Source organism: Echeneis naucrates, chromosome 3 (assembly GCF_900963305.1).
Source record: "Echeneis naucrates chromosome 3, fEcheNa1.1, whole genome shotgun sequence".
In the NCBI taxonomy this organism is placed as follows: domain Eukaryota; kingdom Metazoa; phylum Chordata; class Actinopteri; order Carangiformes; family Echeneidae; genus Echeneis; species Echeneis naucrates.
Genome location: NC_042513.1, coordinates 20,742,623 through 20,754,780, shown reverse-complemented (window position 1 = coordinate 20,754,780; position 12,158 = coordinate 20,742,623). Strand labels below are relative to the sequence as shown.

General features: G+C 38.3%; 2 protein-coding genes across 6 annotated transcripts; one reads left to right on the top strand and one right to left on the bottom strand.

The window, feature by feature from the left end:
- Positions 1–19: 19 nt before the first annotated feature.
- hnrnph3 (heterogeneous nuclear ribonucleoprotein H3 (2H9)) lies at positions 20–7,777 on the bottom strand. 5 transcript variants are annotated; one of them, XM_029499095.1, is made up of 11 exons: positions 7,739–7,777; positions 6,661–6,753; positions 5,880–6,035; positions 5,569–5,712; positions 4,143–4,281; positions 3,110–3,309; positions 2,503–2,598; positions 2,148–2,263; positions 1,766–1,901; positions 1,250–1,306; positions 963–1,042 (listed from the first exon to the last, which is right to left on the bottom strand). In XM_029499095.1, the coding sequence occupies exons 2-11, from the start codon at positions 6,746–6,748 to the stop codon at positions 963–965; spliced, it is 1,212 nt and encodes a 403-aa protein (XP_029354955.1). In that variant the 5' UTR covers positions 6,749–6,753; positions 7,739–7,777. The 5 variants fall into 5 exon arrangements, with proteins under 5 accessions (XP_029354959.1, XP_029354956.1, XP_029354955.1 ...); XM_029499097.1 differs by having other exon boundaries at positions 7,746–7,772; XM_029499098.1 differs by lacking the exon at positions 7,739–7,777 and adding an exon at positions 7,411–7,431.
- Positions 7,735–12,031, top strand: pbld (phenazine biosynthesis like protein domain containing). The gene is made up of 11 exons (XM_029499100.1): positions 7,735–7,795; positions 8,599–8,693; positions 9,029–9,128; positions 10,161–10,259; positions 10,496–10,605; positions 10,985–11,014; positions 11,140–11,228; positions 11,338–11,429; positions 11,521–11,604; positions 11,703–11,765; positions 11,919–12,031. The coding sequence occupies exons 2-11, from the start codon at positions 8,610–8,612 to the stop codon at positions 12,029–12,031; spliced, it is 864 nt and encodes a 287-aa protein (XP_029354960.1). The 5' UTR covers positions 7,735–7,795; positions 8,599–8,609.
- The last annotated feature ends 127 nt before the right edge of the window (positions 12,032–12,158 follow it).

The window sequence follows — 12,158 nt, the reverse complement described above, 5'->3', positions numbered from 1 at the left end:
TGTCAATCAGGCAGTCAAATTGAGAATTAAATATAAAATTTATTAGGCAAAATGTACAACAGCTGCATAAGCCATTTTACAGCTCAAATATAGAGACTTTATTTCACCTCCACTCTTTGAGAGCGGAATATAATATTCAACTTAGTTTTAACTTCTGTAATGAACTGTGAAAACATTCATAAAAAACACAATGGCTCACATTTATTGTACTTGCCAAAGCAGGGAAGCTAAAATTAAATCAGGTGTAAAATATCTAACAGAAAGCTAATTTGTTCTACTAAAAATAAGCTTTTATCGGGATCTTTTTTTTTTTTTTTTTTTTTTTACCCCAGAGCGTTTAAAACGTGAATTTCTTACCTAGAAATGCTTGTTTTGATGGTGCTTCTCACTGCTCAGCCTCCTAAAGGGCATCATTCAATCCAACACACCAAGCCAGAGCAGTGTGAAAGTGACAATGTACTGTTTAAAGTTGTTTTTCTGGTGTAAGCCACAAAAAGGTCACTGCTGCATCTGCACTGATTTACATCTCCTGCCAACAAGTGAGATGAGTGACAAGATGAATGAAAGTGCACCCAAATAAAGTCATCACAAATTGTGACTTATTCAAATAACGCTCTCTGAAATCTTGAAAAAAAATTATATGGATTGATTTCTCCACGAAATCTATTTAGAAGCTCCAATTTTAAAAATAGAAAATGATCAATAAACATTAACTTATTGACCTTGTTCAATCCCCTCACAAGCTTAACTTTCTACTTTTGTTCTTTATAAGTGTTTAGGAATGGTGTGATCTTAATGCTTGTTCAGATGTCTCAGGTGGAGTTACACTCTGAGCCCACATCATCAAAACATCTGAGTGACTTTGTAGCAACTTTCCTGCTTTGAAGCTTTAGTCGAGTAAATGTGGCCTATAGAGACGTGAGACAACTGTCAGGATGGATTTGAAGAGTACGGTGACTTTGTCAGTATGCACCTCGCAGACCGCTGCTCCGTGAGCCTCCGCCCCCTCCTGAGTTGCCATAGTAACCACCAGCAACACGACCTGAAAGGGTTTTTTGAAAAGATAGTCTAAGAAGGATAAAATATCAAGACTATGATGACACTTTTTGAATTAGTGCAACTACAATATGAAGAACTAGCTGAAATTAGTCAAATCTAAATCATTTATATAAAAGAAATTCCCAGGCTTATATTCAAATCCCTTAGTTTGTTCCCCAGTGGGGAAATTGCCACTCTAGTGAAAACTCACTCATTTCAGCTGCTCCACTGGCTGTTGAGTTGAGAAACAGCTCAATGTAGCGATGCTCTACGGAGAAAACATCAATTTATCATTCAGCCTATTTCAGCTGTCTTCCATTTCATATAAATAAAATCCACCTGCTTACTTTCCGGTGAGCTGCAGTATCATCTGCAACATTTAAAATTTTTAAATATATGAAACATAATTTTGCATGGGTGTATTTTTATGTCTTCATATAGGGGGGTTGTGTAAGAATTTCCCAACTTGGGATCAATAATGTAAACCCATCATTTATTCAATGATCCTTTAATTCCCACATTATAATCTCCCTGACTCAAAGCTGGCCAACTCAAATCCTGACAGCTTATCTACTGAGCAGGCAAATCCGCACTACTGTTTCGCTCCTGTAGATACAACTGATACATCTTTCAGTAAGCGGCTTTGTGTCATGAAGATTGCATCATACAATGCAAAAAAGTGCTTCCACCAAGTTCAGCAGGAAGGAAAAAAAAAAAGAGGACATACGCATATGGTTCTTATCTTTGGACATGGCTGCCACAGCGTCTTCGTGGGAGCGGAACTCCACATCGGCCTCTCCTGTTGACTTCCCATTAGGTGCCACATCAATGTGGACCCTCATTGGATTCAAAGGAGAGAAAAACTGCATGAAGAAAAGGAAGAATTCACACAGATAAATGCATAAAAAAAAGCAGGCAGACAGATGAATGATGATGCTGAAAAAAGAAACTCAAGAAAAAGGTTAGTTGAAACAACCGCTTTCCAACCACCATCACTGCCTCCTGCAGGCAAGAGAGAGTACTGAAGACCTCAGTTAATGTTGTCAGTTAAAGCTGACGTGGTTGTTGTTGAGGAAAATCAATGATTATCTCAGTAATGATGTCCTCACCTTGGCAATGTCTCCCTCTGTGGCACGGAAAGGTAGACCTCTCATGTGGACAAAATGGCCGCTGTGAAAACCTGAGCCACTGTCACCTTGACCACCGTAACCATGACTTCCAAGCCCTGAGCCCAAACACAAACAAACCCACTGATTACCAAAAAACCTCAGTCGTCAAACTGGGAGGTGCTGCCTTATTTTTGGTTAATGATTTACAAATCCCTGCTTTTGTTTTATTTGTTCATATCAAGAATGTATAATTCAAAATAATCTTTCAGGGAGGTTGTATGAATGAACTGAGGCCTTCAAACACATTTCAGTGTTGAAATGCCTGGCTGCAGAGTAAATAGAATTTGGACTTCACCTCTTCCTCCCCTCTCTCCTCTCATTCGATCATCAAACATGCCATTGCCAAAACAGTAGTTGTTGAAACCATTGTAGCTGTCAAAGCCGGCGTATCCTGGACACAGACACAAACAGAGCAACAACCCAAGACTTAAATCTGTTTCACACACAGAAAACTGTTACACATTTACACAGCTATTGCACATGATTTGGTTACACATTGGTTTATTGATGTACCCTTCCACCATCAAAATAAATACTCATTGCCTTATTACATGTTCTGGATTGTTTTGCTTTACAGATACTTCTGGATTTACTTGAACTGTCCATGGTTACCCAGTGCTAAGAAAAAAAATTAACAAAACAAAATTGATTCAAACAAAACCTATGGTACACTTTTTTACTTGATTCAAAAATTTTAACTCCAAATTAAATGTGCGGTTCAGAAACCATTCACTTGTCACTATTGGTATGTGACACTCAGGAATGCAACTTGAAGTGAATTCAGCTGTGACTGTGCTTTTGCTATTAAGTGTCAGAGGTTAGTAAAATGGTTTTATTTTGTTTTCTGCTGTATTGTTTGTTAGTTTGTTAGTCTGTACAGAAAACCATGTGAAACTGCTTACCTCCTCCGTAACCTCCTCCACTCCTCATAGTGTCCATCAGACTCCCACCGCGGCCAGGCCCGGGCCCAAAAAACCCTCCCCTTGGGCCCGCCATCATGGGTCTATCATAGGGACCTGGTCTCTGGCCTCCCATCCCTCGTCGGGGCAGCTCATAGTACGCTCTGATCTCATTACGACTGCTTTTAAAAATCTCTATATACCTGCAATATAAGAGGCCAATGTATGTAGAGGGGCAGAGGAGAGGGTTAAGATGTAGAAATGGCTGAGCTCAGGTTACATGCAGAGATATGATTTACAGAGGAAGAAGATAAACGCACACACACACACACAAAAAAAAAACAAAAAACAAATAAATTCTCGATAATTGTCTAAATTTAAGAATCACTCAACAACCTCAACATTAGCTGGGCTTAGGGCTGTAGAAGATTTCCATACCAACTTCACCTTGTTAGTTACAGTTAAGGAAAACCTCACAGGGCTTTCAGCTGTTGTATTGATCTTTTAAGATTTAGCAAAGCAGAAATAATTCTGATGCATCAATGCAGGAAGCTGCCTTCACTGTCCTGTTATACTTCCAGGCTTAATCCCATCTTCCATAGTAAATTATTGAGATGGTACATTTATGAAAGGATATAAAGGAAGTGCCAATGAAATAATGATGCTGTGCTAAGAAAATGTAATCGAACTCCCAGGTCTTAAATGACCACCTGTAACACTTACTATGGCATAAAATGATCACACTACCTTTCACTTATAGATTATGTATGGTGTTCAACCCAATTTTCACCATGACATTATAAATAATTATAAAACATAAACCCATTAAACCCCAACCCATTAGTTTTAAGAAATATTACATGGCCCGCCCAATTAATTTACAATCTTAATTATTCTCGCACACCAACCCATGCTTATAATTCAAACAGAACATACCCATCCCATTAATGCCATAATTAAACTAACATGAGCACTCATTAAACACTACATTAGAAGCCCAACCCAGTCCAGCCCGTCCCTTTCCCATCTGTCCCACCTGTGCCCTATTCTTTCCTTGTGTTTCCCCAGAGCCTTTTCTGCTATCTCCTTTGAGGCAAACTGCACGAAGGCTTCCCCTGTGCTCCTCCCCTGGTAGTCCACTGGCAGAGTAATCCCATTTGGCACGATTCTCAACCCTTCAACCCAAGCACACATAAATACATAGGTCGGTAGGTAGATTGATATAGTGTGGATAGAACAACACCCACTGCATCACTGGAGCTTTTAGGATTAATATATGTCATGAAAGCGAATAAACAACAGCTGTAGTGTATTATAAGACTACATTAGAGAGGGGCACCTTAAAGGACTGAATTTACACTTGCAACATGCCCAAAAAGGCTTAAAAAAAAAAAAAAAAAAAGAAATACTGGCCTGGAGTCAGCATAGGTAGAGTTTTCTAATAGATGTCGAGGATTTCTTTTCTCCCCTTCACTAGCAGATTTAGATAACAACCAAATGGTTATCTGGTGTTGATTGAAACCAATAAATGAACAGACAAAATTTTTTAAAATGAATTTTATGAAATTATTTTTATAAATTATTATAAAAATAATCCTGACCCCAGATCAGTGTCATAACACTGTCTCCCTCAGCCAAACCAGCCCAGCACATCTTATTATTAACTCTCTGTAGGAGGCACAATGTCAAGGTCCTACTGCACAAATTTCCTACATTATGTGTTACCACTACTGTGCTAAAAGTCATACTAATAATTCATTACAAGGACAAATCAGTCAACACAATATTACTATGCAAACATACATTAGGCCTGGGGGCCATGACACACAGACACTTGTATGCAGATGTGTATGTGTCTACCTTGGAGATAAATGTTTATAGAGAAAGGTACATCAGCTTTGGAAATACCCCTTTGTATTGATCAAAATCAATCATTTGAAAAGATTGTGGTAATTGTGGTAACAACCTAGAACACTGATTGTTGCTGTATATTAATCGTCTAGTGTGAGTCACTGTGTCCAAAGTGCTGTTCAAAGTGCCGTTGGCACTACTTTGGATTTCCACTAAACAATAATGGAATATCAAGGTAGTGCTGAAGAAAGGCCCTATAAAGGCGAAATTCATTAACTGGGTTTCAATTTCATCCATAACCCTGCCACAAATAATATTCAAAGCTACCATCTTACTGCTTGATTTCAACTCTGCTTTATATCATGAAACCCATAAAAACATATAATCTAATAAAAGATCGTGTATAAATATTAACTAGTGACTGAGTTTTTTCATCTTGGATTTTAAGGTCTTATTTATATTTGCTATAGTTGCAGTTCTGTCAGCAGCTTAGACTGTGGCGTAAAAAACTTCAAGACTAGATGAACAATGTTTGCAAAAGCTATATCTTAGTTCAATACAAATGGCATAATATGAGTGTAATTCAATATAATGTGAAAGTGTTCATGTACCTGCGAAGAACTGAACTATCTCCTCCTTGCTGCAGCCGAAAGGCAGGCCCCTAAGTCTCAGCATGCAACCACTGCAGCTGTCATAGTCAGCAGGACCGCTACGTTTCAGCACCCAGTCCATTTCACTACGGTTTGACTTGAATACTGATTCAGATACACAGACAGATGGACATACAATAACAAAGTGACCATGTTATGTGCAGTCATGTCACGAGCCATTGACTGAATGCTAAAATTCAAAGAGAACATGAACACAATAAGAAAAGCAGACACAGGTCCATCAGTTTGGTATACCCGTTTATTCTGCTTACCCTCAATGTATCGGTGTCCCATATATTTACGGTCCTTGGCAAGGGCGTTCTTGAAATCCTCTGCTGTTTTCAGCTCAATAAATGCCTCTCCACTGGGGCGGCCTTCTTTAGAGTAGGTGAAACATACTCCGTTTATTTTCCCAACGATGTCACAATCTATTAATAAGATTGGGATTTCTTTAAAGGATTTGTACTAACTAATAATAATAATAATAATAATAATAATAATAATAATGATAAACCCTCACACGAATGAACTGGATCATATTGAAACTGATTTCAACTGTACATAACTTTCTGGATGACTGACAGTACCGTAATAGTTCAAGTTACTTGACACATTAAAATGAAAAAATTTGTCAGACAAACTGGACAACCCCTAACTGTTTCTGTCCAAAATAACAAAACATGCTGGAGAAAAAGACATTTTCACAAATCCAATGTCCACGAGACAACTAGATTCAATACATACTTAAACTTGTCTTTAGGCAGATTTCAACTGCACGTTTAAGCAGAATGGTGTTGTATTATAGCTTTAAAATTATTTAAATGCTACGAATTTAGACATCAAATTACTTCCATAGTTAAAAATTATTTAGGAGGTATGTACTTCAAGCTCAATATAAGGGTGGAGAATTTTTTTTCAATTTTATACTCAAAAACATGTTTTAGACAAAGATGGATCCACAACGTTGACATAGAGTAAAACTCAGGAATATCATTTCAGATGTCGTTTCTAACCTTACATTTACTACATATATACAGTCTGTGCTTTTCTCACCAGAGAAGAAACTTGCCACCTCCTCCTGGGTGCAGGACCAGGGCAGTCCTCTGATCCGGACCACGTATCCTTCTTCACTCAAAGACATTCTCACTGCCATAAAAAAAAATACAGCAACAAGACATTATATCACTGGTTCGGTGGTGCAAAACCATTACCCATAACATTATCATCAAATCCCTGACATGTGCCTCTGGTCATTGTCTAGTCCAGGTCTAAATTAAGGACAAGGGAACTCTGGGCTTTAGATGTTTCTTCATAATCTATTGTTAAATAACTTACTACAACTCCCATTTGTCTTTCTACCAGTTCTACGTGGCTTATGGGTGCAATCACCAGCAGAATTGTGTTCAGTTACGGTGTACACCATTCATTATGTCCAACTTCTATTTATTAGACAGAGCATCCAGGTGTGAATGGTGCCTTTCGGCCACAAACATCATCTGTGTAATAACACAACGCACGTAATTTTATAAGAAGCTGTTTGGTTATCACAAACAACGCAACAGTTACGTCTGTAGGAAAGCAATAACTTGCTATGAATAATAACAGGACGCTCCGAATAAAGAATAGCAGTATGAAACAATAGCAGAGGACGTAGCTATAAATTTAGCGGTTGAGTTACTGCAGCTGTCACAGCAGTTAAATAAGCTAACTTAGCTTCTGTTACTTCCTCCTTTCCAGCTGTGTGTCAAAGTGTTGGTAAAACAGAGCTTCAACTAATACTCGGCAACAACTCGCCTAACACACCCTTTCAAAACATCAAATCTTTAGCACAGCTCCTTCCTTTTGGCAGAGCATCAGCCCGCCTGGATACACCGTTAGCTGGCGATGCTAACGTTGCTCCGCTATGAGCCTATGGAGCTAGCGTTAGCTTGTTAGCATTAGCTGTTAGCAGCTTGGGCTAACGGTAGGACATTGGCAGCGGTCAAACAAACGTACGAGACAAACTCGTTCACTTCCTTGCGCGCGTTTGGCGTCAGCGAACGTCGAAAGGAACACCCACAAAGAAATATATCAGTGGTCGGAGGAAAATGTCTGAAAGGTGTTTAAAAAAAGAAAGAAAGATCCCAGTCACCTCTTACCCCCGGTGTCCTGCTCCTGTCCCGAGCCTCAGGTGACACTGCCGACAGAGCTGCTCAGGTATGCTATCGCGAGACTTGGACGTAGAAACGATGACGTTGATAAAGTTTGACAACAACAACAACAACAACAATAATAAAAATAATAACAGATAAAAAAGAATCCTTTGGTAAAAAAAAAATAAAAAATAAAAAAAAAAAATAAACCTGAGACCAGCGTTGGTCTACTTGATAACAGTTCCACAGAGCACCAAAACTGCCAAACATAAAAGTCATGAATTTAGATTTCTCTTATGTCAAAGTAAAAAAGAATTAGTGATCCAAAAAATATTTTACAACACTAATAGTTGTAATTTCAGAGTGTGTACACTGTAAGTTATTCTATATTGTGTAAGTCGCAGATATATTATAATTAGCCAAAAATGAGCTTTTAACTCCTTTAGCTTTAAAAGTTGAATAAAGATTTGAAAACTCATGAAAAAATATTTTTTATTCTAATTTAAAACTGCACTTGCATTAGGTCAAATACGTGTACTTTGTAAATCTAATTGTAATTTGGACACTCATCTAAATAAATGTACTTGAAACTGTTGAGTAACCTCGGTTGATTTATTGGCTGTGTCTAATGGCAGAGTGTATAGTGTTGGCCTGTACTTCACACTAACACACTAAGTGTCTGACACTAGACTCAGGGAAAAACAGAATAATATGGCTAAACTAACAGTGAGGGGAGAGTGCTGAAACCCAGCAGACAGGGTCAAAAGTCCATGGGCAGCACAGCAAGCACATTGTCAAACTCCACCGTGCCTCACTACCTCGTTGGACACTTGTCGGTTTTAAACCGTTTTCACTCTTACCTACAGCACAATGGAGATTCCAGTATTTACAGTGGATGCCTTCACTAATCTGCCTTTTAGAGGGAACCCTGCAGCCATATGTCCACTTATGCACGTAAGTAAGAACATTTAGGTGAATGTACCGTATGCCAGGGCTTGAAAAATGCAATGGAAAAGACGTCACCTAGTTACCTGTATAATTTATCCTTTGGTTGTTGGTTCAGACATCTTATTCTTCCAGACATTTGTTGATTGATTGATAGATTTTTTTGAAGCATTTTAAGGTGACTAATTTGTAGCTATTGGCACTACACAGTATGTTATAAAATAGGCAGAATGTGAGTAGGTCAACAGAGCCTTCTTTCTGCGGACACTTTGTTTGGATCACTGAGCACAATGATGGTGAACAACGAAACATTCATATTTGTGTATAATTTGCACTTCTAACAGGAGCTTTGTGACGATTTGTATCAGAAGATAGCAGAAGAGATGAAGCTGTCAGAAACCGCTTTCATCACCAGGATCAAGCCGTCTGATGATTTCACTACAGGTCAGATCATTTCAGGACAATAACATTTTTACAATTTTTTATGACCCATGTTTTTTTCTTGAGTGTTTATAATGTGATAAGACAAGCAAATAACACAGTGGAGCTTGGTAACAATTATAATTTGCATTGTACAATAAATGCCGTGTATCCAATTGCTATATGAAGTTAGTTTTTCATGGTAATTTGCCAACAGCTGGCACATTGTATGGTTATACATTTTAGTCTGACACTTAGACAGTGATGCTTCAGAGAGCATAACACAACTTCATACACTTTAGAGAATATGAGTCGTTGAAAGTATTTTGGTGAAGTTGTAATCTGCATGTAAAAAGGGTATGGGATGAAAGGACACAGCTGCGGCAGTCTATGGTCTTTGTGTTTTGACAAACTAAAAAAAAACAAAAAAAACAAAACACCTTTCCTCAGCAGTCTGACAGGTAACAATGTCAAACATACAGCTGAGACTTGTATTGTAGTGAAAGGGAAAACAAGGCAATGAGCTGCCTCAGTTAAAAACAGTGTGGAGGATAGTGCCCACTTTCAGAGTCTCAGCGTGCTTGTACATTTCCATCCAAGTCAACATGTACAACCTGAGAACTTCAATATTTCTCAGCCTTTAAGTTATTTCATCAAAATAAAATAAAGCACACACCAAAAGCATGTTACAGCAACAAGCTGCCCTATAATTTATATTAAGTCGAATACTCATTTTAAAAGGTAAATTGTAATAATGCAGTTTAAAAATGTAAAAAAACATATTTTAAACATTTGCCATTTAATTTAACTAGATATAATGTATCTGTCTTTGTAGCAGTATTGCTTTCACTTTCACTTCACCCTGCACTGTACAGTTAATATCACAAATTAATAAAAAAAAAATCCATACATACACTTCTCATAAATAATATTTTCCAAAATGTATTCAAAGAACAGCTTTTGACTTTTGTAAATTCAGATGTTGGCTCATCACGTAAATATAAATAACTCTGTGTGTGATATAGTGCCTGTCTAAGAACGAAATGTGATTAACAGGATCAAGGTTTCACCTCCGATGGTTCACACCAACCACTGAAGTAAATCTGTGTGGTCACGCTACTCTGGCTTCTGCAGCAGTTCTGTTCCAGCATATGAGTAAGATGCAAAACGCACAAACAGATGAAATTCCAGGATAATTGAGAGTGTACTGGTGTCTTATATCTGTCAGGTAACTTTCTCAGAATGGTGCAGAGGGCTAGAATATTGATACCAATGACGTCACAGGTATTGACACAATTTAACTGGCAAGTTACCCTTTTGTTTTAAAATACAAAACAGCATCAACTGGACTGTGAATATGATTTTCCATGATTATATGTTATGTCTGTTAGAGAACACAAATCCTGTACTTGTGTTCGAGACCAAGAGTGGTGATCTGGCTGTCACAAAGCAGGGCGATGGCTTCATCATGGACTTTCCTCTCAACCCACCTACCCAGGAGGTACAGCATGTAGCGAGAAACACATCAGGACAAGACCCTCAGAGAGCAACATCTACATGTACATTTTCAGTCTAATGATTTATATCAAAACGTAAAAAAACAAAACAAAAAAAGAACACACTGAACAGATCTGAAGGGCTACAAGTTTGGAATCCACTAGAATCACAATGAAACTGAGAAATAAAAATAGATAGTGATGATGATAATAATAAAAGAAAGTAGTGAAAAACACATGTAGTCACTCACTTCAAGCCCCATTAATAATTTTAATGGCCAAAACTCGTCCGATCCATCCTTCCTGTTTGTAAAACCATTTTGTTTAAAACAGCTCAAGAATCGAATACACTATTTCACACATGTAATTTAATTCACTCCCCAGGATCCAAATGAGTTCAGAGACATCATACAGGTAAGTCTTTTTCCTGAATGCTTGGCAGCACCGACTTCTGCTTTTCGTACCAATGCATGTCAGAGTGCAGCATTTTGTGAATATCTGTGTTTCACTGAATTGCTGCTTCTTCATATGTAATCAAGGCTGCAGTTGGAAACCACCCGGTTCAGGACGTTTATCTGAACTCTAAAACCGAGAAACTGATGGTTCGACTTGCTGACACCTGCAACAGGTGACGACACACAGAACGCACAAAAAGTGACTGACCTCTCTGTCTGGAGGTCGTGCTTAGCTTCTGTCTAGAAGTTCTCAATGGGCTGAATTTTGATTTCTGTCTCCAGGTCAGCGCTAAGCAGTCTGGAAGTTGACCCTGTTTCTCTTCTGAACAGTGAGAAGAGTGGAAGAGTTAAAGGTTTGATCCTAACCATGAAAGGTAAAAAATTGACACTTGAGCTCAACCACAGGCTTTTTATGTTGTAGGTTCAGACCACAAAAACAAAAATTCACTGCAGGTCTGTTCATAGGATCTTCAGACTGCCAGCCGGGATATGACTTCTACTCCAGATACTTTGCTCCATGGAAAGGTATCCCAGAGGATCCTGTCACTGGTGAGCCACTACCATCTGCTGCTGCTGCTACTACTACTACACAAAATTTTGGTTTATTAGTTCCAGTTATTGATCTAATGAGTTTTCTGTCTTTCCAGGTTCAGCTCACACCGTTCTGGGTAGCTACTGGTCTAAGAAACTGGGGAAAAAGAAAATGCTGGGTAATTTACTTGCGTCCATTTAGTCATCAGCAACAATTAGATGGAACATCTTTTACATGGTGTATCAATATGTCATTTACTTCATGACAATTGTTTTCCACTGTAACGGCCCATTCCTAAACTACGTTAACACTGAAATTATTCTGTGTGCAGCCTACCAGTGCTCTAGTCGAGGAGGGGAGCTGGAACTGGAAGTAAGAGATGATGGAAGAATCAATATAGCTGGACAAACTGTCACTGTCCTGCAGGGAACAATTAAACTGTGACAGACACATTCATAAACGTATGCACGCAGAAAAGATTTGAGATGCTGAGCCAGACAACATGCTGCAGCTGCAGACTTTGTACCAAATAACTGAAATCATTTAAATAAATGATTTGCATAAAAAAAAA

What these genes read in the sequence shown, in the direction of transcription:
- hnrnph3 (XM_029499095.1), bottom strand. Translation starts at nt 6,748, where the DNA reads ATGTCTTTGAGTGAAGAAGGATACGTGGTCCGGATCAGAGGACTGCCC. An exon ending in GGGACACCGATACATTGAGG is followed by an intron (nt 5,713 to 5,879) that starts GTAAGCAGAATA and finishes TATCTGAATCAG; the next exon opens with TATTCAAGTCAAACCGTAGT. An exon ending in CAGAGGGAGACATTGCCAAG is followed by an intron (nt 1,902 to 2,147) that starts GTGAGGACATCA and finishes TTCTTCATGCAG; the next exon opens with TTTTTCTCTCCTTTGAATCC.
- pbld (XM_029499100.1), top strand. Translation starts at nt 8,610, where the DNA reads ATGGAGATTCCAGTATTTACAGTGGATGCCTTCACTAATCTGCCTTTT. An exon ending in AGTTCTGTTCCAGCATATGA is followed by an intron (nt 10,260 to 10,495) that starts GTAAGATGCAAA and finishes TATGTCTGTTAG; the next exon opens with AGAACACAAATCCTGTACTT. An exon ending in CTTGCTGACACCTGCAACAG is followed by an intron (nt 11,229 to 11,337) that starts GTGACGACACAC and finishes TTCTGTCTCCAG; the next exon opens with GTCAGCGCTAAGCAGTCTGG.